Source organism: Ursus maritimus, unplaced genomic scaffold (genome assembly GCF_017311325.1).
Source record: "Ursus maritimus isolate PB19 unplaced genomic scaffold, ASM1731132v1 scaffold_15, whole genome shotgun sequence".
In the NCBI taxonomy this organism is placed as follows: Eukaryota; Metazoa; Chordata; class Mammalia; order Carnivora; family Ursidae; genus Ursus; species Ursus maritimus.
The window spans coordinates 7728676-7750583 of record NW_024423897.1 but is presented as its reverse complement, the minus strand read 5'-3'; the positions used below and the strand labels follow the sequence as shown (position 1 = coordinate 7750583).

At 42.4% G+C, this 21908-nt stretch overlaps 1 protein-coding gene across 2 annotated transcripts in view; it reads left to right on the top strand.

Moving 5' to 3' along the window:
• TENM2 (teneurin transmembrane protein 2) overlaps positions 1–21908 on the top strand; it is a 905304-nt gene that overhangs the window by 743863 nt on the left and 139533 nt on the right. Inside the window, exons 10-12 of one of the 2 annotated variants that reach the window (XM_040630317.1) lie at positions 13608–13802; positions 19481–19681; positions 21396–21581. In XM_040630317.1, the coding sequence (XP_040486251.1) occupies positions 13608–13802; positions 19481–19681; positions 21396–21581 (582 nt within the window). Of the gene's footprint in view, positions 1–13607; positions 13803–19480; positions 19682–21395; positions 21609–21908 lie in introns of both variants that reach the window. The other variant, XM_040630318.1, reaches the window with a different exon arrangement.

Here is a 21908-nt window from a genome sequence, read left to right as displayed (position 1 = left end):
ACACACACACACACACACACACACACACACTTAGACGTTTCTTAAGAACAGCTTAAGCACTTACCGATTGAGAACTTTTATAACTCTCAAAATGGAGGCATCCCCATATCTCTACAGGTATTTTAAATGAATTGAATTAATCATAGGCTTAAAAGTCTCTTGTGATCTTCGTTAACTTCCCTGGGTTTAATTAAAACATCTGTGCACTTTTAATTTATCGATTCATCCAACTCATATGTCATGTTTTTAACACACCCCAGCATGCTCCGCATCATTTTTAACCCGATTTCCACTTAACTAAAGCAATTAAATTCACCCCGGATTAATTAAAGCATCCATACTTTCGTGCTTAAGTCAGCGTGTGCGTCTTTCCCCACATGGCTCCTGAATGTCAGAGATCTGACACACCTGATGAGTTTTTTGTCCTTCTGGAAATTCTTCCCTGAATCGCTTTCTTGCTTATTAATGTGCCATTTGACAGAACAGGAATGAGGAAGTTGGTGCGCCTGAACTTTGGCCCTCTGAGCCAGAGACTCTGCCCCTGTCTGTCAGAAGCGCCCTCTGCTGTCTCCTTCTCTTCACGGGGGTCCTGCCGGATCTTGCCCCCACTGGGACCAACTAGCGCTGAAATGTTCCAGGCAGGAAGTGGGGGTTGCTGTTTGGGTCAGAGGTGACCATCGTGATCGGAATGGCTGGTGATCTTTGCGTTTGTACTTCTATAATTGTTCCTTATTTCTATTTTCCAACCTCCTCCCTCTTCCTACACCGACAGCCCTTTAGCGCCCTGTCCATTTAGTAGGGAGGGAAAACTGAGGCACAGAGGTCAACAGGCTTCTTGGTTGGGCACAGTGAGCCATGGAGCCATCTAGACAGTGACAAATCATCCCCAGCCCCTGAGAGCTAGTTTGCATTTCTGTCCCCTACCGGCTGTGTTTGACCGAGCCCATTTCCCCTCAGCCAGGGCGGTATTGATCGTTACCCGTCTTCTGAATGTTTTTTCCCCCAATCTAATAGGCCAGGGATTATTTCTCCTCATTATTTTATCTATATTTAATTAATTGCTAGTGAAGCTATGTGTCTTCTCGTACTTTCATAGGGAGTTTACATTTCTATTTATATGTTCTTTGCCTAGATTTTCATTCATTCGTCACTTTTTATCCATTTGTAAGAGCTCTTTGTGTATTTCGGATATCAAACTTTATTCTGTAAAATGTGTTAAAAATATGTCTTCCTGGGGTTGCTCATCGCTTAATTTTGTTTAGGGCATTCTTTGTAGTATAGAAGATGTAAATCTTATGTAATGAAACCCGATCTTCTTTTCCTGCTCAATCTCTAGAATTTATCTTCCTTACATATCCTCCTCCCAAGAAAATAAAATGGGTCTTCGTATTTTTTTCTAATGCGTTTGTAGCTTTTTTTTCCTATTTAGATCTTCAATCTGTGCGGAATTTTTTTTTTCACTTTTACTGAGAAATAATTAACATACATCACTGTAGAAGTTTAAGGCTACCATTCATCTTCTCATATAGATGTTCTTTCTCATAAAAAGAAAAAGATAAAGAAAACAGGAAAAAATATTCTGTCCTCGTGATGAGAACTCTTAGGATTTTACTACCTTCACTACTGTCCTATATATCATACAGCAACGTTCGCTGCTGTCCTCATGCTGTATATTATAGCCCCAGTACTTATTTATCTTATAATTGAAAGTGTGTCCCTTTTGACCACCTACCTCCAGTTCCCCTCCCCCCCCCCACCTCTGGTAACTACAAGTCTGATCTCTTTTTCTGTGCGTTTGGTTTGTCGTGCTGTTTTTCAGATTCCACATGTAGGTGAGATCGCACAGTTTTGTCTTTCTCCACCTGACATTTCACTTAGCATAGTGCCTTCAAGTTCCATCCATATTGTTGCAGATAGTAGGATGTCCTCATTTTTTATGGCTGAATAATATTCCATCGTGTATATATACCATAGCTTTTTATTTTTTCACCCATCAGCAAACATTTAGACCGTTTCCATGCCTTAGTGGTTATAAATGATGCTCCTATGAATATGGGGGTGCAGATATCTTTTTGAGTTAGTTAATGATTTTGTTCACTTTGGGGATATTCCCAGAAGTGGAACTGCTGGTTTATGGTGGTTCTATTTTTTGAGGATCCTTTTACTCTTCTTCATAGTAGCTATACCAATTTACAGTCCCACCAACAGTGCACACATGTTCCCTTTCCTCCACATACACACCAGCATGTGTTATCTCTTGTTATCTCTTCGAATGGTGGCCATTCTAACAGGCATGAGATGATATCTCATTGTGGTTGTAATTTTCATTTCTCTTAAGGGCTGGTGACGCTGAGCATCTTTTCCTGTACCCATTGGCCTTTCGTCTATCTTTTTTGAAGGAATGCCTATTCAGGTCCTTTGCCCATTTTTAAATTGGGTTATTTGCTTTTGTTTTTGTTTGTTTTTGCTATTGAGTTGTAGGACTTCCTTATATGTTTTGGGTAGTAACCTCTTATCAGATACATGGGGTTTGCAAATATTTTTTTCCTGTTGAGGGTTGTCTTTCACTGTGTTGGTGGTTTCTTTTGCTGTGGAGAAGCTTTTCGGTTTGATGTAGTCCCACTTGTTTCTTTTTATTTTGTTCTTGTGTTTTAGCTGTCATATCCAAAAAAATCATAAGCAAGATCCATGTTAAGGGGTTTTGTTCCTATGTTTTCTCTTAGGGGTTTCATAGTTTCGGGTCTTACATTTAAGTCTTTAATCTATCTTGAGTTCATTTTTGTAAGTGGTATAAGAAAGGGGTCCAGTTTCATTCTTTACATGTGAATATCAGTTTTCCCAGCTCCTTTTATTGAAGAAACCATCTCTTCTCCAGTAAAGACCCTTGGCTCCCTTGCCAAGTATTAGTTGACCATGTAAGCTTGGGTTTATTTTAGGACTCTCAATTCTTTCTGTTGTTCTATGTGACTGCTTTTATGCCAGGACCATACTGTTTTGATGACTATATCTTTATAGTATAGCTTGAACTCAGGAAGTATGATATCTCCTGCTTTGTTCTTTCTCGGGATTTCTTCTGCTATTTGTGGTCTTTTGTGAAATAAAATGCTACTGGAATTTTGATAAAAACCTCATTGAATCTATAGATGACTTTTGTTAATACCAGCATTCTAACAATATTAATTTTTCCAATCCATAAGCATAGGATACTTTCTATTTATTTGTGTCTTCTTTGATTTCTTTCATCAGTGTCTTATAGCTTTCAGAATAGAGCTCTTTCTCCTCCTTAGTTAAATTTATTCCTAAGTATTTAACTGTTTTTGATGCTATTGTAAATGGCATTAGTTTCTTCCTTTTTCAAAAAATTTATTGTTAGTGTATAGAAACACTATGGATTTTTGTATGCTAATTTTGTATCCTGCAACTTTATGGAATTCATCAGTTAGATCTCAGTTTTCTGGTTGAATGTTTTAAGATTTTCTCTGTATAAAATCATGTCATCTGCAAATAGAGACAATTTTACTTCTTCCTTTCCAATTCCAGTGCCTTTTAGTTCTTTTTCTTGACTGATTGTTCTTGCTAGTACTTCTAATACTTCATTGACTAGGAGTAATGAGAGTGGGCACCCTTGTTTTGTTTCTGATCTTAGAGGAAAAGCTTTCAGCCTTTCACCAGTGACTATGATGTCAGCTGTGGGCTCACCATATGTGACCTTTATTATGTTGAGATATGTTCCTTCTTTGCCTAATATGTTAAGAGTTTTTTTTTTTTTTAATTTATTTGACAGAGATAGAGACAGCCAGCGAGAGAGGGAACACAAGCAGGGGGAGTGGGAGAGGAAGAAGCAGGCTCATAGCAGAGGAGCCTGATGTGGGGCTCGATCCCATAACTCCAGGATCACGCCCTGAGCCGAAGGCAGATGCTTAACCGCTGTGCCACCCAGGCGCCCCTATGTTAAGAGTTTTTATCATGAATGGATAATAAATTTTGTCAAATGCTTTTTTTCTATGTCTATTGAGATGGCATTGTTTTGTTTCCTTTTATTAATGTAATGTGTCACATTAATTGGTTGATGTATGTGAACCATCTTTGCATCCCAGGAATAAATTCCACTTGATCATGGTGAATGATCTTTTTAATGTACTGCTAAATTCAGTTTGCTAGTATTTTGGTGAGAGTTTTGCATCCATATTTATTAGGAATACTGGCCTATAGTGTTCTTTTCTACTAGGGTTATTTTCTGGTTTGGGTATCAGACAATGCTAGCCTCATAAAATGTATTCTCAGCCCCCTTGCCTGGGTGGGAAGATGAGGGGCCACTCCAGGCTGCTCTCAGTTCCCCAAACAGGATCTCCAATTGGGATTTTTTGGAAGAGTTTGAGAAAGATTGGTGTTAATTCTTCTTTAAATGTTTAGTAAAATTCGCCAATGAAGCCATCTGGTTCTGGGTTTTTCTTCATTGGAAGATTTTTTTTTATTACTAATTCAATTCTGTCTCCTTATTGGTAATTTGTTTATTCAGATTTTCTAACAATTTTTCCATCTCTTCTAGGTCGTCCAGTTTTTTGGTGAATAGTTGTTCATAGTAGCCTTTTCTGATCCTTTGTATTTCTGTGTTATCAGTTGTAATGTCTCCTTTTTCATTTTTCAGTTTGTTGATTTGGGTCCTTTTTTTCTTTTTCTGGGTTAGTCTAGCTACGGGTTTGTCAATTGTGTTTATCTTTCAAAGAACCAGCTCTTACTTTGGTTACTCTTTCCTATTGTTTTTCTGTTCTTTATTTCATTTATTTCTGCTCTAATCCTTATGCTTTCTTTTCTTCTGCTAACTTTGGGCTTAGTTTTTATATTTTCTGGTTCCTTAAGGCATAGAGTTACATTGATTATTTGGGCTCTTTTTGCTTCTTAATGTAAGCATTTATTGCTGTAAACTTCCCACTTAGAACTGCTTGTGCTGCATCCCATCAGTTCTGATGGGTTGTGTTTCTATATTCATTTGTTTTAAGAAATCGTTTTTCCCCTTTAATTTCTTCTTTGATCAATTGTTTGTTCAGGAGGATGTTGTTTAATTTCCATGTGTTTGTGAATTTTCCAATTTTCCCCTTGCTATTGATTTCTAGTTTCATACCACTGTGGTCCAAGAAGATACTTGGTATAATTTTCGTCTTCTTGGTTTCTCTACGACTTGTTTTGTGGCCTCACATATGGTCTGTCCTAGAAAATGTTTTATGTGCGCTCCAGAAGAACGTATATGCTGCCGCTGAACAGAAGGTTCTGTGTATGTCTGTTAGGTCCATTTGCTCATGGTGTTGTTCAAATCAGCTATTTCCTCATCGATTCTCTGTCTGGATGATCTATCCATTGTTGAGAAAGTCCCCAACTATTATCGTATTACTGTTTGTTTCTCCTTTTAGCTCTGTTAGTTTTCGCTTTATATATTTAGTTGCTCCAATGTCGGGCACATAAATATTTACCATTGTTTTTCTCGTATTGATGTATTGACCCCTTAATATAATGACTTTCCATGTTTCTTTTTATCATTCTCAAAGTCTCTTTTGTCTGATATAAGTATAGCTACTCTGCCTTTTGTTGTTGTTGTAGTCGTTGTTACTGTTTACTTGAAATGTCTTTTTTTCCATCCCTTCACTCTCTGTGTCTTTGAGGCTAACACAAGTCTCTTAGATAGCATATTGTTGGATTTTGTCTTTTTTTCCAATCAGCCACTCTTTGTGTTTCGATTGGAGATTGTAATCATTTACATTTAAAATAACTATCGACAAGTAAACACTATTGCCATTTTGTTAATTGTTTTCTGGTTGTTTTGTAGATCCATTGTTCCTTATTCCTTATCCTGCTATTTTTGTGTGTGTTTTGTTGTCTTTTGACATCAGTATACTTTGATTCCTTTATTGTATTTTTTTGTGTGTAATTACTACAAGATTTTCTCTTGTGTTTACTGTGAGATTTACATAAAATATTTTAAATTTATGACACCCTGTTTTAAACTGATAACTTAATTTCAATAGAATTCATATATTTTATACTTTTCCCATTCACATTTTAGATTATTGCTATTACAGTTTACATGTTTTTTTTATATTATATAACTTAGAACTAGAGCTAGAGTTGTAAGTTAGTTGTGAACCACTATTACCATATTGCAGAATCTAACTATATATTTGCCATTACCAATGAGATTTACACTACCTTCTTGTGTTTTTATCGTGTTAATTAGCATTCTTTCACTTCCACTCACAAAACTCCTTTAGCATTTCTTGTAAGGCAGGTCTGGTGGTCATGAACTCCCTCAGCTTTTGTTTATTTGGGTAGGTCTTTATTCCTCCTTTGTTTCTGAAGAACAGCTTCACCGGGTATAGAAATCTTGGTTGACAGTTTTATTCAATGTTCGGAATATGTCATCCCATTTTCTCCTGGCCTGAAAAGTTTCTCTTGAAACATCAGTTGATTGTCCTATGGGTATTCCCTTGTATATAACTTCGATTTTTTTCTCTTGCTGCTCTTAAAATTCTTTCTTTGTCTTTGACTTTTGACAATTTAATTAATGTGGCACAGTGTAACCCTATTTAAGTTCAGCCTATTTGTGGTTTTTTCAGTCTCATGGATCTGGATGTCCATTTCTCTCCCTAGGTTTGGGAAGTTTTCAGCCATTATTTCTTTAAGTACACTTCCTGTTCCTCTCTTTCTCACCTTCTGGAATTCCCATAATGTGAATATGGTTTCTTTTCATTGTGTCCTGTAATTCCTATAGGCGTTCTTCACTCTTTCATTCTTTTCTTTTCGCTCCACCAACTGGGTGATTTCCATTGTTCTGTCCTCCAGTTCACTGATTCTTTCTTCTGCATGGTCCAGTCTACTATTTTTGAAACTCTCTGTTGAATTCTCAGTTCAGTTATTATATTTTTCAACTCGAGGAATTTTTTTTGATGGTTTCTATTTCCTTGTCAAACTTCTCATTTGGTTCACGCATCATTTTCCTACTTTCACTTGGTTGTGTTTTCTTGTAGTTTACTGAGCTTCCTCGAGAGGATTATTTTGAATTCTTTGACAGTTCATACATCTCCATTTCTTTAGGGTCAGTTATTGGAATTTTATAGTTTCCTTCTGTAGTGTCATATTTACCTGATTCTTTTGTGGTCCTTGATTCTTTATGTTGATATCTGCACATTTGAATAATGGAACTCTTCTTCCAAATTTTATAGGTTTGCTTTGGAAAATACAGCTCCTCACCAGTCAGCTCATTTTGGCTTTCTGGGTGTGTCTAGTGGTAATGTCCTTGGGCAGGTGGGGCCTGCTATTATGGTCTGTTTGGAGGTCAGGCAACTGTTTGAGCCCTAAGGACAAGGCTGAGAACAGTTGAATGTGACTACTGGCTTGCTTCTCTACCCAAGTGAAGCTATAAGATGGGCTCCATGATTCCCTGGATTCTCTGGTCAGGCTTAATAAATGGTCAAGACTAGGTATTATAGTCAGTAATAGACAGACTATGAATTAGTTAAGGCAGCAGGCCAAGACCCAAGGTTTGTACAGTTCATTTTTTGGGAGTTCAAATCAGGCCAGAGTATTCACTGAATTCTCTGGTCATATGAGGCCACTCATTTTGCTCTACAGACAAAGGAAACCACAGGTTGTGCTCTCTGTTTAAATGCCACTGTATGTAGTGTTGTTGAATGGGCTATGTAGCTTCCCATGTGTTCTGGTCAAGTTCCTTGGTCACACAGGCTGAAGGCTATACTCAGCAATGAGTAAGGCTACAAATTAGATTCCCTGCCAGGGAACTGTGGGGGAAGCTGCTCTAAAACCGGTAAAACTCTTTGTTGTCTTAACGCACACCAACTTGTACTCCAAGTTCCAGGGCCAAACAGGTCTACTGGCTTTGCTCTGCAAACTGTTGGCTCTGTCTGCCCTACTCTCAGCTCTAGCACCACTGGGCTGTACAGCTTTCATAGTTTTTTTTGCCAGCCCTGGTATATAGGGCCAAAAGTCACACACCACAGTGCATGGGGCTGTGTCTCAGCCCCCTTGCCTGGGTGGGAGCGGGAGGGACTGCTCCAGGCTACTCTTGATTTCCAAACAGTCTCTCCAGGTGGGAGGGGCTGAGAGCTACCTTCAGAGTTGGCTATGAATTAATTCCTTTACTTGTGCATAGCACAGAAACCCTCCATGTCTGGTACTAGCTTTGCTTTGGGGGCAATCAGCTCTTCCTGTCTGTCCCTTAACTCAAGCACCATTGGGCTACACTGCTTCCAGGAGTTGTCACCAGCCCTTCTGGTCAGATGGGGCTGGAAGACCCTCTACACAGTGAGTAGGGCTACGATTCAGCTCCTTGCTTGGGTATGGGCAAACTAGGTTCTAGAGCCCACAAAACTCCTCATTTAAAGACCCACATCAGGCAGGTCTGCTTCCCACCAAGTCCCCTGGTCAGAGTACACCCCCACCTTTGTTCTGCAGATGAGCAAAAATGCTGGTTGGGCTACCCTTTGGGTCCTGCAGGTATGAGCTTGCTCTGCCAAGATCCATGCATTAGCTGTGGCAAGCCTTTCCCCGTGCTCCCTCGCAGTCAGATTCCCAGTGTTTGGGATTCCCCAGCAAACCCCTGCAATTCCCCTGAGATCAGAGTCGGGGCTCCCACATAACAACCCACAATGGTGGGGGATGGGGCTGGTTGTTCCCCAGGGTTCTTTTTTCCCGCTGGAGGAGCTGAAGGCTCAGGGAGCTATCTCCACATGGTGCTACCCTGGCATGGGGGAGAGGCAATGCCGTCCAATGTAGCCATTTATTTTACTTTCTACTACAATCTGTCTCTGAGTTACAGGAGGGTCTTCAGCCTCACCCCCACGTTCTAGGATTCTCTCAGTGGTATCTTGTTCATGAATAGTTGTTAGTTGTTCTTCCTGTGAAAGAGAACAAAGTCAGGGAAGTGGTGACATCGCTCTGGAATTTGAATACAACAACATTTTTTAATACAATGTTCAGTAGATGTTAAGCTTTATTGTCTACCACGTAGATTGCCATTTGCAGGGACCTAGCAAGAAGTGAAGCCTATCTTTCCTAACACATTATGCTCAGCACCAAGCTAATGCCACAATTGGGGAAGACCAGGGGACACCAGTGTTGGTGTTAAAGACACTAAACTTTGCAAGCTTTGCCTTTGTAACCCAAATATTACATCCTCAATTGCTTCAGGAGAATCACGGCATCTTTATTTCTACATCACTTTTTTCCAACCACCTAACCCAGCTACTAGCACATATTAGGTTATTCATAAATATTTATTGACTAACTGGGACGTAAGGCCACCAATTGTTAGTGCTATTTTGACAATTTCCCCAGATTACTAGGTTCGAGTATTCTCAAGTCTCTTTTCCACAGAGGCTTTCGATCAGATTTCAAATAATTTTTTAAAGGCACAATAGTTGAAATTCCCTCTGTACATCTGGCCTGCCCTATAAATGACTTGGCAAGATGCAGATATTTTCCCTCTGCCTTATGATTCAGCCTTTTCAACATCTCTACATTTTCTCCAAGTATCTCCTCTACTGCAAGCTCCAAGTAGATGGGATTTGTTTTACTTAAAACAGCAGACCTGGGTGGCTTGTCCTGTTACTTCCCACTGAGTAAATAACACTGATAATTCATTTCATCCCTTACAGAGAACTTTGGGAGAGAGGAAAAAAAAAAAGTTCGAGCTTGATCATTAAAATGAGTTTTACACCATTTAGGTGAATCTAAATTGTGCCTTTTTTTTTTTTTTTTTTGGTCATCAGCCTGTTAAGTTGTCAGTTGTTAGTGGCAGTGGTAATTTATTTTTCTTCTGCGTGAGTCTTAGAGCTTCCATCTACTAGAATTAGTAAAACAAGAATAGTCATCTTGTATAAACATTTTAATTAATTTTAAGTAGTAGCTTGAATGCATAGTGTTCTGCTCCTGTAAGTCTTAGGAAGAGGAGAGAGAGGCAGGGACATAAAACATTCCATATGTGATTCCAGAACCACCTCCCACCCGCAATCAGAGAAGATTAGGGGAAGAAGAAGATGAGCTCTTTCCATTAGTATTATTTGATAATCTTGTGGTGGAGGTGGTGGTGGTAGTGGTGGTGTGTGTGTGCGTGTGTGTGTGTGCGTACGTGCATGCAAATGCATGTGTACATCTGAGACATACTGCATTTTCAATTTTATTAACCCTTGCAGTCAATTTGGAGACTTAGCCTGGAATTTCCAGAAGGAACACCTGTCCATTGTAAACTGTGTGTCAGCTACTGCTCTGAGTCCTTGCACACATAATTGCACTTAATGCTCCCATCAGCTCTGAAAGACAATATTTTGAAAGTAAACTTGGGTCTCAGAGAAATGCAGTAATCTGGCCCAAATCCCAAAACTGGTAAGTGACAGGTCAAGTTTTAAACCCAGATCTTTCTGACACCAAAATCCTTGTTCTTTCCAATTCTCTTCTATATTACCTCCGGGTAGGGTGTGTGGGGTCAGGAGTTGTTTGTCCTATAACCTGACAGAAAAAAATCATGTAGATTTCGTGGTAGTAAAAATACAGGAAGAGCTAATACGAGAGATCCCCACTTCACATTCAGCCTTTCAGCTGAAGATAAGATACTGTGACGCTCTGGGTTGAGTTATGTCTGAGAATGAGTCAGTTACTCCTGAGGGATGGTGCTCCGTGCAGGTCAGCCCAGCGGCCACTAGAAGGCTCGCTTCTGGCTTTTGCCCTCTGCCCCAATGGCAAATGGATTACTAGAGAAATTCATTCCCTCTTTAAGCTGCTTCCACTTTTTTATGTGGCATCAGCCAAGGCCATCCAGTGCCCTGCTTTCCAGAAAACACCACAGAGTTGTGCGTTGTTTACCACACTCCTGGTGAGCACACAGCAAACATATTGAAAGAAGGCTGCATTTAGAATGGGGAGAATTCTCTGACCTCACGATTCTCCATTTTTCCCCTGAGTAATTTAAGTAGGTCACATTTTAAATTTGATTTCCCAAGCACCTGGTTTTAAATAAAATCCATTCTTACCTCCTACACAATCCTGTATTTTTCACCACATGGAGTTTATGCAGAAGAAAAACAGTTTCAATAAGAATAAATAAAATATTATAACTGTACTTCATCAATTAATAAAGACAGTACTTATTTGCTCCTTATTTTTTACCCTCTTCCACTCTTTGAGAGGAAAGAAGGTGCAGTGGGAGTCCAACGGTGGGGATTTGAGGTAACTTTCTCTGCTGTTCATGGCAGCTTGTCCAATATAGAATCCTCAAGTCAGGAACAGCGCTCGGAAGCTTGTTCCACTACATGTGTGGCTGCCCTTCTCACTAGTTTCCTACTTCAGTGGGCGAGAGTAGAAGTGGGGTAAGAAATGATGCCAATTCTGGTCTTCCCAGCAGAAGAGATACCTTTAGTGTTACCTAGATCAGAAACAGAAAGCGGATTTCCTCTGGAATGCCAACTCTGCCTTCTTGCCGGTCTCAGCCTGGGCACTGCGTTGAAGGTTTTGAGGCTCTGTCTAGGCTCTGGGTGACAAGATGCCATCACTTGATGATGTCTGCAGAGGTGCAGGAAGGGAGAATAGTAGTTGGTGTGCACACATTTGCCATTCCTGGCATAAAGCTTAGCACGTTTCGTGAGGAACTGACATGGAACAAATTTACTTTGTCTTCAAAGCCCTCTCAAAACATTGCAAAAGCCCATAATTTTTCTCATGCTTGTTCATATTTGCACAGTCCCTAACCTGAATCTTGGGCACCCTGGGCTGAAAGGCTTTTTCTGCCCTCTCTTAGACCATCAGTATGGGTAGCAACTCTGTCCAGATCTCTGTTTATGTATCCTGGGAATAGAAAGCATGCTCCCTGCCTTTAACGAGAGTCCATCCAAAATTCCATATGTGGCTTTGATGTTCTCACTTTTGATCTCATTACTGTCCTTTGCTAGATTCGGAAGGATAAGAATTCTGAGAATTATACCCTAAATGATTTTCACAACTGTTGTATTCGAAAACGTTTTTGGGGGGAGGGGGGATATTCTGCAATCATACATCAACTGTTGAGTTGTTTTTGTTTCGGGTCAGTTTACAATTAAGTTAAAACATGCACTTCCCCAGAAAAAGGCACCCTGAGTGCAGCATGAGGTCTACTCCAGAAACTGTTTTTTTTCCACATCTTTATAATCCATTTAGTGCTTGCCTATAACCTCCCTATTTGAGAATCTCTAAATATCAGGAACATAGGAGGAATATTTACTTACGTCAGCATTGATGAATGCAGAGCCAAAAGGAAATCAGTGATGTGATGAACATGGTCCTGTCCTCAAGGAGCGTACTAGAGCCCTGGGAAATTAGACGCTCACAGAAGGAAAGCTAGTTGTTATAAAAATGAGACAGAAACCTGACAACAGGGGATGACCGAGGATCCAGGGTGGTACCACTGACTACAGCGACATCTGATTAGATGTGCCGCTGCTTCACAGGACAGGGACAGGCGTGGGCTGTACGTACACGCGTACATGTGCATTGCAAATCACGCGTGAACCAGGAGTCACTGAAACATCCCCGTTGGTCATTCCTGAAGGTCCCTGAGTGCCAGTTCCATAGGAGGGAATCGCATCCTCCTTTCAGGCCCAAATGAGAAACCAGGTTGGAAATTTAGGTTCTTTACAAACTGATGCTGAAATGTAAAGCCCAAAGCCTGAAGGTGACCAGTAAAATCCCACTCTTGATCTCTGGAAGGGGTGAGTTGGCACGATTAAGGTGAAACTGGTGAGAGCCGTTGGCGATCTCATACCAGACGGTTCTCACTGATTCTCAGCCTTCTTCCTATCAACAGATGCGGGAGAGTCCCAGCCAAGACAGGAGCTGCTGGAGGTTTCCTGTCTTCCACCTGCCCTCCCCTTCCTGCTCTTGTTTCCAATAGTCTAGGTGTATTGAGTCTATAGTTCATTACACTGTCATGCTTTGAGGTAGGCAGAGGGATACCTCTGTCTAGATAAGGAAACTAAGGCATAAAGAGATTAAGTGTGTCAAACGTGGCCCATCCCCCTTCCTTTTTAATGGATATCAACTTGTCAGGAATAGGAGCCGACTAACCAGAGGGTAAAATGCTCAGCAAAATGGGATCTGATCCCCTGTGCCACTAAAAATAACATGTGCGTCCCTGTAGCTTTATCAAGGGCACAGCTGAGAATTGGGCCAACCTGCTTTCCAAGGGGGCTCCCCCTCTTTTGAGCTTTCTGACTTGGGCCACCAACCCGACCAGTCTGTACCTCATGCTTTAAATGGGCATCAGGATTCTAGCCTCCACCTCATTGAATAATTACGATGGTTATGTAATAAATTGCACATAGAGCATTCGAAGCTGTACCTGGCACGTAACACGCATGGAATTGGTGATTGTTATTAGTAGCATTTTTGTGGTTGTCATTGTGATGGTTACTGTTTATTTGAAGTCGGCTCTGCACCTCCACGACCAGAGTCCCCAGCCCAGAATATTGCAAGCAAAGCTGAAATGCCAGGTGGGCTCTGCCTTCTTAGATGGACTCAGCTCTTCAGGCACTGCCCCCTGTGACCTGGTGCTCTGTCTCTGGTTTTTGCAGCTGCCTGCCCCGTCCTGTGCAGTGGGAACGGACAATATTCTAAAGGGACGTGCCAGTGCTACAGCGGCTGGAAAGGCGCAGAGTGTGATGTGCCCATGAATCAGTGCATCGATCCTTCCTGCGGGGGCCACGGCTCCTGCATTGATGGGAACTGTGTGTGCTCCGCGGGCTACAAAGGCGAGCACTGTGAGGAAGGTAAGCGCCGCAGGGCCAGCCTGGGCAGCAGCAGAGGCAGGAGGCGTCTGCGGGCCCAGACTTTTGCTAATGAGCCCAATCCAAAGCTCCGCATTTTGCAAAGGAAACGTCAACATTTTGCACAGAGAACTTCAAACGCCTTTGCTTTTGTAGACTTCTAAGGTTGTAGAAAACACAGGCCTGTGGAGTGGTTCTGGAAGGAATGCTTTCTTTTATCCTTCTTTATGTTAATTAGCTACTTTTCCTCTTTAAATTGCTTTCTCTGCCTTTGTCTTTCTGCTCTTTGCCTGTAACGCCTCCTCCCCTTCCCGCTCCTTCTTTTCCTGTTTTTCTTTCTTCCCCTTCTGCTATCTTCCTGCCTCTTTTCTTTGCTTTATTTTAAATCCTGATTTGGGAATTACTAAAGATATCCAGAAAAAAACCCAAACAAAACAAAACAGAACACAAGAATCCTTAATCTCCCTGTCTCCCTATAGCTGTCTTTTTTTTTTTAACTGTCCCTGGTAACCTAGTACCCGCATATGTCAATGTACATTTTAGCAAAAATTAATATCAATAGAAGGCAGTCAAACTTGAAAGACAATAGGCACCCATGTCATCTAGACACATTGTAGGTCACATGATCCCGGTTACCTAAATCAGAATTAGAAGAGGGTGGGGTTGTAGCACAGACCTGGAATTAGGTGAATTCTGAAGAGCTCAGTATAATATGCATTGAGGTGGCCTCTGGCACCCATGGGGAAAAGTTAGGGGTATAATCAGATGAATTCAGTCTGAAAAACATGATCAGAAATGAGACTTGGTGATCAGGAAGGGGGCATGGAGGATGGAGTGCAGGGATCGAGAGAAAGAGCCCCTCTCTGAAGGTGATCAGAAGCCAGCTTCTACTAGTCCTCGTCACTCTGGTTAGTGCTTTCAGAAGAGTTATTTGGTACCAAGGTGTTGGGACCTCTAAGGCGAGGGAACTCCACCAACCTGCCTGTCAGCCTTTCCCCTCTGTATTTGTGCTTCCAGGGGATGGTCTCTGGTTGTCCTTCTGTTGTTTCTCTGTATCTAAAGCATCAAGCAGAGTTGCTAGGAAGGCACGAGCCTTGGTGCTGTCCATCCCTGGCTCACTCCCCAGCCTGTGAATCGGCTCAGCTGGTCTGAGACCAGCTGAGTAGCTTTCCTCTATGTCTGTCTCGCAGGCACACGACCCCATACAACTCCCAGTGGAAAAAGAAGCGTCAGCTCTCCCAACAAACTAAGGGAAAAAGTGAAGCCCACCGCCTACCCCATATGAAACATTTTGAGAGGACTGTCCAGGGTGCCCCCCCCAAGAAAAGACTCTGTTAGGCGCCATATCCCGTGTTCTCTCTCAGCTTCTCCCTGCCAAGCTGATAAGAAGGGACCTCAGGTGCTATGAGGGTCTCACGTGTGAGCGGGTCTGATCTCCCACCCCATTACGTTATGGATCTCCAGTGTTCTATAAAAATTTACCAGTCGTTACAGCATTTACGGCAAAGTAATGACAGTAACTTATCCTTAGTAACATGCAAAAGCTGCCCTCCTGAAATCTCCCATTTCATAGTTTTTAGAACTCTGGCTACAGAGAGTCCGCTTCCATGACATTATTCTTCTAGGATCTTCCAATACATCAGTGGTAATGCCCTTAATGGGACCCAGAAGTCTGACCCCCAGATCTTCATTTGCTCAACACTCTATATATTTTTTCCTCTATTATAAAAGGTAGCCTCCCTCCATCTGCATCATAAAACCAAATTGGGAGTTTGGATGGAGGAAGGGCTGATTTAATAACCCTGCTTGAAAGGTTAAAGTTCTTAAAGATAAATGGATTGCAGAAGGCAAAGCTGCATTTGCTGAAAACATGGGAGAGGCCAATAATATGACAAGAAAGGTTAAAACGACCTTTTGCATACATCATTTGGCGAGAACAAAATGATAGAGCAATGACATTGCCTGTCTTAGAATTTTTTCCCTCCAGTAAAGATTGCTCATATCTGTATGAGTAGAATTTCAAGTGATTTCTCAACTTTCTTATTCTCCCTACCCGTCTTATTTAAATGTTCCGAATGAATTAACCATCCAACAAAACAAGGAAGCCACGTGGGTCATTATGAAAGGATGAAATCTCCTCTATTGATTTCTGCTACCCAAAAAGAATGAACCGAGGTGATTCATATGCTGTTTTCAAAATAGGAAATGGAATCAGAAAGTCTGGATCAGCACTTTTTCTTCCATTTAGCTTTTTTATTTCTGATATTCATCATAGTCATAACGTTCAAACAATTTACCTGAAATGGCCATGGCAACGAAATCAATAGTTGCCATCCTCCATTTTTGCTGCATAAACACTGTTGTACTATTAACAAATTTGCACAAGAAAATGAAAGAACGGATTCCAGAGGTTTTCATTCAATGATGTCTGGGGGAGTGGGAAGGTGATGAGCGAGGAATTGACATATTAGTTTAAGTCAGCCATGTTTTCATGTCAGTTTCATGGTTGAGTCATTTTTCAATGACATTTAACTTCATAAATGTAATTCATGGTTCTTCAGGGGTTTATAGTACATATTGTTTGTAAAACTCCTTGACCTCTTTTTTTATCCTTAGGGATAGAAATTGCATTCACAACCCTTTTTTGTCAAACCTACAGAGGACCCAAGACTAAATGAGTTCTAATGATTTCAGCTGCCAGGGGGCTGGTGTTGTAAGGCACATGGTACTTAGCTGGTAAAGGCCACTGTCCCCCTTTTAAGTATAACACTGTTTCTATTTATAAAGCTTCGTAAAATGCCACAGTCCCTCCTGCCTGCTAAAGACTCTAAGGACGTGGCCACAAGACCATCTTCTGAAATTGGAACCAAATTTAAAATTCATAGTGAAACTGCTCTTCTTAAAGTCTGGATTTAGCTATTCCATCAGCTGCTGTAATTATATAGCACAAAGGGCATATTTACTGGTGTAACTGAGAGGGTTAGCTCATATTTCTAGATACAATAAATGATTCTTTGGATGACATTCTACTCCTGGGCCAATAAATCCCAGTGGATTTTCCTCGTTTCTTCATATTACAATTTAAGATAGAGAAGAGAAAGCTAATTTATCTGAAAGAAAAATCTACTCATTCTCTTTTGCTTTTTTGGGGGGTATATTAGCTTTTATTTCATCCTTTTAAGAAAAAGATTATGATATACTTTTTGAATTTTTTGAAAGCTCCTAGCTGTTGGCACCTCACCAAACATTTTAAATAGCTAATTATAGATGGAGAATAATTTTTGAGACACATAGCACCTGAGATATCTTTGTGTCTATTTTGATTTTGCTGTTTTAGAAAAAGGGACAGAGAAAAAACTACAAGCTTGGGATTTTCTTCTATTAGAAGAATGTGGACAGGATTGATTCTGAATGAATTAGTTCATATCACGCAGATCCCAGAATCCTCCCAAAAGCAAGAAGTTGTTAGCATCATTTCTTTCTTGTCAGTTCTTCACGAATGTTTGTCTCACTAACGACAAATGCTTATAGCAAAGTCTGCCATTCATTTCTGTATCAACTGTGTACTGAACACCTACTATATTTTGTTACCCATGCTAAGCATGAGACAGACACCAAAAGTATTGCACAGCCTCTTTGTAAATGTCTTCTGTGTTTGAAACTTTCGATTCATTTACCGCCAGACGTGCTCCACCATCCTGAGCAAATTTGAAGATATCAGAAAGGGTTCATATCATCAGAAGTTATAGTCCCCAAGACAATGAATACAACCTTAAAGTGATTGCAACCAGAACAACTAGCATCATCATAAACATCTCCAACTAATAATAAATCACTGAAATTCTCCTTTCTGAGAGTGTATTTTTGATTTCTGTTAAATCAATGGCAGCTTCTGTTTCCCCATGGCTCAACGAGTTTTGAGTTGGTTTTTGTAAATAGTATCTTCCTGAGAAGATTCAAATGGATCAGCTCAGAAACATCTCTTTACACTGAAAATTCTTATTGTTGCCTCAAGGGAGCAATGCTCTTTGGAAACTTCATGGGGTACTATGATTTCTAATAAATCCAAGTTCCTGAAGTCTGATGTCTCCCAGAATGAAATAGTTTGTGGCATGGATAATCTAAATAATGTCCTATTTAGAGCCAAGATATCATCGACTTTAAACCCACCATTATTTTGTATGCCATAAGAAGAAAAAAAAAGAATTCAGACAAAAAGCTGGACCCCAAAGGGTTGCCATCTCGGTGTCGTGGTGAACTATTTAGAGGCCAAAAATCTTGCATGTTTCAATCTTGGCATCAGGCAGAGAGAGAAATCAAAATCTCTGAGGATTGGAACTACAAGATGGCACACATTCACGTGAGGGACTCAATTTTACCAGAAGTGTGGTCCAAGAAACCTCAAGAAAGGAATTTAAAGTGGCCTCAAGCTGGCTGCGCCCCCAGATGATGGCAGAAGCAAATGCGTTACTCTAGGCCAAGAGGCCCGATTTCCAAGCTGTTAAAATGAGGAAAATGTGTGTGTCTTAAATAAGGAGATGAGACCTGCCTGTTTCTCTGATCCACAAGACAATATTGGAGCCATTTGCAGGACCACCATTTGCCATTCAGACCCCACGATGTACAGTGACCTCTTCTCCAACCATCACTGCGTCATTTTCTAGGAACACTGAAGGAAGTTGGTCCTCCTCGACAAAGCCCTGTTTGCCCAACTCTGAACCTGGGTGGATGATGTCCAAGGTTTGGGGTCACATTCCCTGGCAAAAAGTCCTGTCTTTGGGAACTGGTTTTTGCCGCTCTCACCTCTCCTCTGAGTGGAATACACAGCGAGCACCTTTGTGGTACCTCCTGGATGCATATCCACTCAGCATTAAGATGGCCAAACGACCAGACCATGAAACTGCCAAGCACGACAATGACCAAAATCTGACCATTAGCTCATCTGACCGACAGTCTGAGAGGGTGTCAGTGCCACGGCCAGAGACTCCCCCATTCAGGCCACTCCTGATTAGCTGTAGGACAGTCACCTCTTTGGGATCATTTCCACACCCAGCTTCACCTCTTCTGTCTTGCTCTTTTACCAACTCCTGCGGTAGATGTGTGTTCGGAGAATGAAACCTAATTTTAGACTTAGCCTAAGTGACATTTAATTAGGAAAGTGACTCATTTATGAGTTTCAGTGGTTTTCTTTGTAATCCTTTGTTACCTTCTGAAGGCAAGTATTAGTGAAGCTAGAATGAGCCTTCTTTTCTTCTCTGATAGTGAAGGATAATTGGGCTTGGGGATACATGTAGAGATATCACCAGTATTCATGTCCCAGGCTCAGAGGCTCTGATATGATTTAATGAAGGTACTAACGTTTGTAAGTACAAGGCTCTCAGCATTGAATGGCACACCTCTCTATCTGGTTGCTCCTAACTCTGCTTGAGAAATCCCCTCCTTCTCTTACCGTCTCTTCAAGTTTGAGATTCGGTGTTTTGGGAAATAAAAAAGTCTTGAGTTTTTTATGGGTTGTTCTTCAAGAGACCACGTAAGTATTACCTGGGCTCCTCCATTTGCTTGTCGGGGATAGGAGTTAGTGAATTACCGATTTCTTCAGCAGCAAGCTGACATCTCGTGGCTCATCCCCCATGAGTGATCGATACTCTTCCTCTTTGTTTCGTTTTTTTTTTTTCTTTCAGTTGATTGCTTGGATCCCACCTGCTCCAGCCATGGGGTCTGCGTAAATGGAGAATGCCTCTGCAGCCCTGGCTGGGGTGGTCTAAACTGTGAGCTGGCACGGGTCCAATGCCCAGACCAGTGCAGTGGGCATGGCACATACGTCCCCGACACGGGCCTCTGCAGCTGTGATCCCAACTGGATGGGTCCCGACTGCTCTGTTGGTAAGCCAAGAGATTTCCTCCTCGCTTTTCCCAACACTCATGCCCTGTGCTCCTTCCGTGAGCCCAAGTGGGTGGGAATCTACTCTTCACACTTAGCTTGGGATGAAGGGACATAGGCTAATTGCATAGTGCCTTTCTCACTCTCTCTTCCTCGGTCATGGAGTCTGTGATCCTGAGAAACAAACAAACAAACAAAAACACCGCAGGTTCTCGTGCCTCGTTTCTTCCATCACTACAAATGGATGAGGGGCCCGGGAGGGATGCTTCCATTTGCATTATAGGTTTTCTTATGTACACTCCCTCAAGGTACCAGAACACAAAACAGAACAACTCAGTCCCAGACAAACTGAATGGAACGTCCTATAAAACAGAAAAGAGGCTCCCTCGGGGTGCCGTGTGAGCATGTTATAAAGCTCCGCAATTCTCCAGTGACAGGAAAATAATGACGTTGCGCTGCACACTTTATTTTCCTAAAATTAAGAGTATGTGTCCTACCTCCCGAGTGACCCTAAAATGGAACGGTTCAACAGTTCAAGCCAGTCCCAACCTACCCGAGAATGCTTCCTTTCGCAGTGACAAGTGCCTATCCAAGCAAGCGATCATCATTCCGCCCCCTTCCTCTGGGTAGTGAGACAGCTGTCAGATTGCCATGGCAATCAGGAAGGGAATATATGTGAAGCTTTGCCTACAATGGGAAAGAAATGAATATTTCATTCCAAAAGGAAAAAAAAAAGAGTCAGTTAAAATGGGCTATTTTGAGACGTCTTCTCAGCCCACTCGCCTCTGGCTTCAACGCTGATGCCAGTGGTCCAGGCCAAGCTCTGCAGGGGTGGGGGAGGAGGAGCCCTAGATCCAAGGCCCTGCCGTGCTGCCGATATGCTGTGTGACTTTGAGTGAGTCACTGCCCCTCCCGATTGGGTGTTCCCTCCCCTGGCACGATGAGCCATGCCTCCCTCAGCAGTCTGTCGTAAGGATGAATGTCTGGCACGTGCTTGTCCTCGAGTGAGAGGTCTGGAACGCCAGAGAGTGTTTATCTGTCTGTCTGTCTCCTCCCCAAGCACAAAAGACTTTGAGCTCCTTTGAGAAAGAGGCTGTGTAAATGCAGCACGATTATAGCGGTCATCGTTGCCCCAAGGTGCCGACGGGGCTGACGGGCGGGTTTGCGATCATCGTGGGCATGGAGCTGCGGGCGTCCCGAGTGGCCTTTGGTCAGGTCAGGCTCTCAACAGGGTAAAAATCCCAGCTGGCCAGGGAGGCAGGATCCACACGTACATCTTTCCAGATGGCACCTCGTACGTAGCACTGCCAAACCAGATGGCCGCTGTCTGACCTCCACCTGGGGTGGCCTCGAGCTCTAGAACAGTGGTCCTCGCACGTCGAAACCACCCAGAGGGCTTGCGAAAATGAATTTCTGAGCCCCACTCCCAGAGTTTCTGATTCAGGAGGTCCAAGCAAGGCACAAGAATTTGCATTTCTGCCAAGTCCCTGGGTGACAGCGATGCTGCTGGTCAACGGACCCCACCGTGAGAACCACTGCTCTAGAAACTACGGAACAGTTCATATCCAGCCCGGTGGAGGGACAGGCCTCCCCAGGGGACACACCTGATGGGCCTTGGGGCCTGCTTCAGGGACCCAGGCCGTGTGTGTGGTCTGGCGCCCAGCGGAGGGTTTTGCCAGCTGTGGTGTTGAGCTGTAATCATTGTTTTTCTTCCAGAAGTGTGCTCAGTAGACTGTGGCACTCACGGCGTCTGCATCGGGGGAGCCTGCCGCTGTGAAGAGGGCTGGACAGGCGCAGCTTGTGACCAGCGCGTGTGCCACCCCCGCTGCATTGAGCACGGGACCTGTAAAGATGGCAAATGTGAATGCCGAGAGGGCTGGAATGGTGAACACTGCACCATTGGTAGGCAAACGGCAGGCACCGAAACAGGCACATATTGCTTTATTTTCATAAATCGTAGATCTATAGTGATGGTGGTGCATTGCAACTGGCTGTTCCTTCAGGGACACGAGTGCTCTACAACATTCCCGCTGCCTCTCCAAATCGTCAGGGGGGTAGGCAAGGGAAAAGCAAGATTCCCGACTAGAAAACGCTTTCCCTTCTTTCCAGAATTCCAGATTGGGAGGCAAGGAATAAACCAGATAAAATCCATTCAAATGACTGATCTGGGGAGGGAGAAATGCACACGCATGGGAAATCGTCAGGACCTGGAGGTTTCGAGCACCCCCC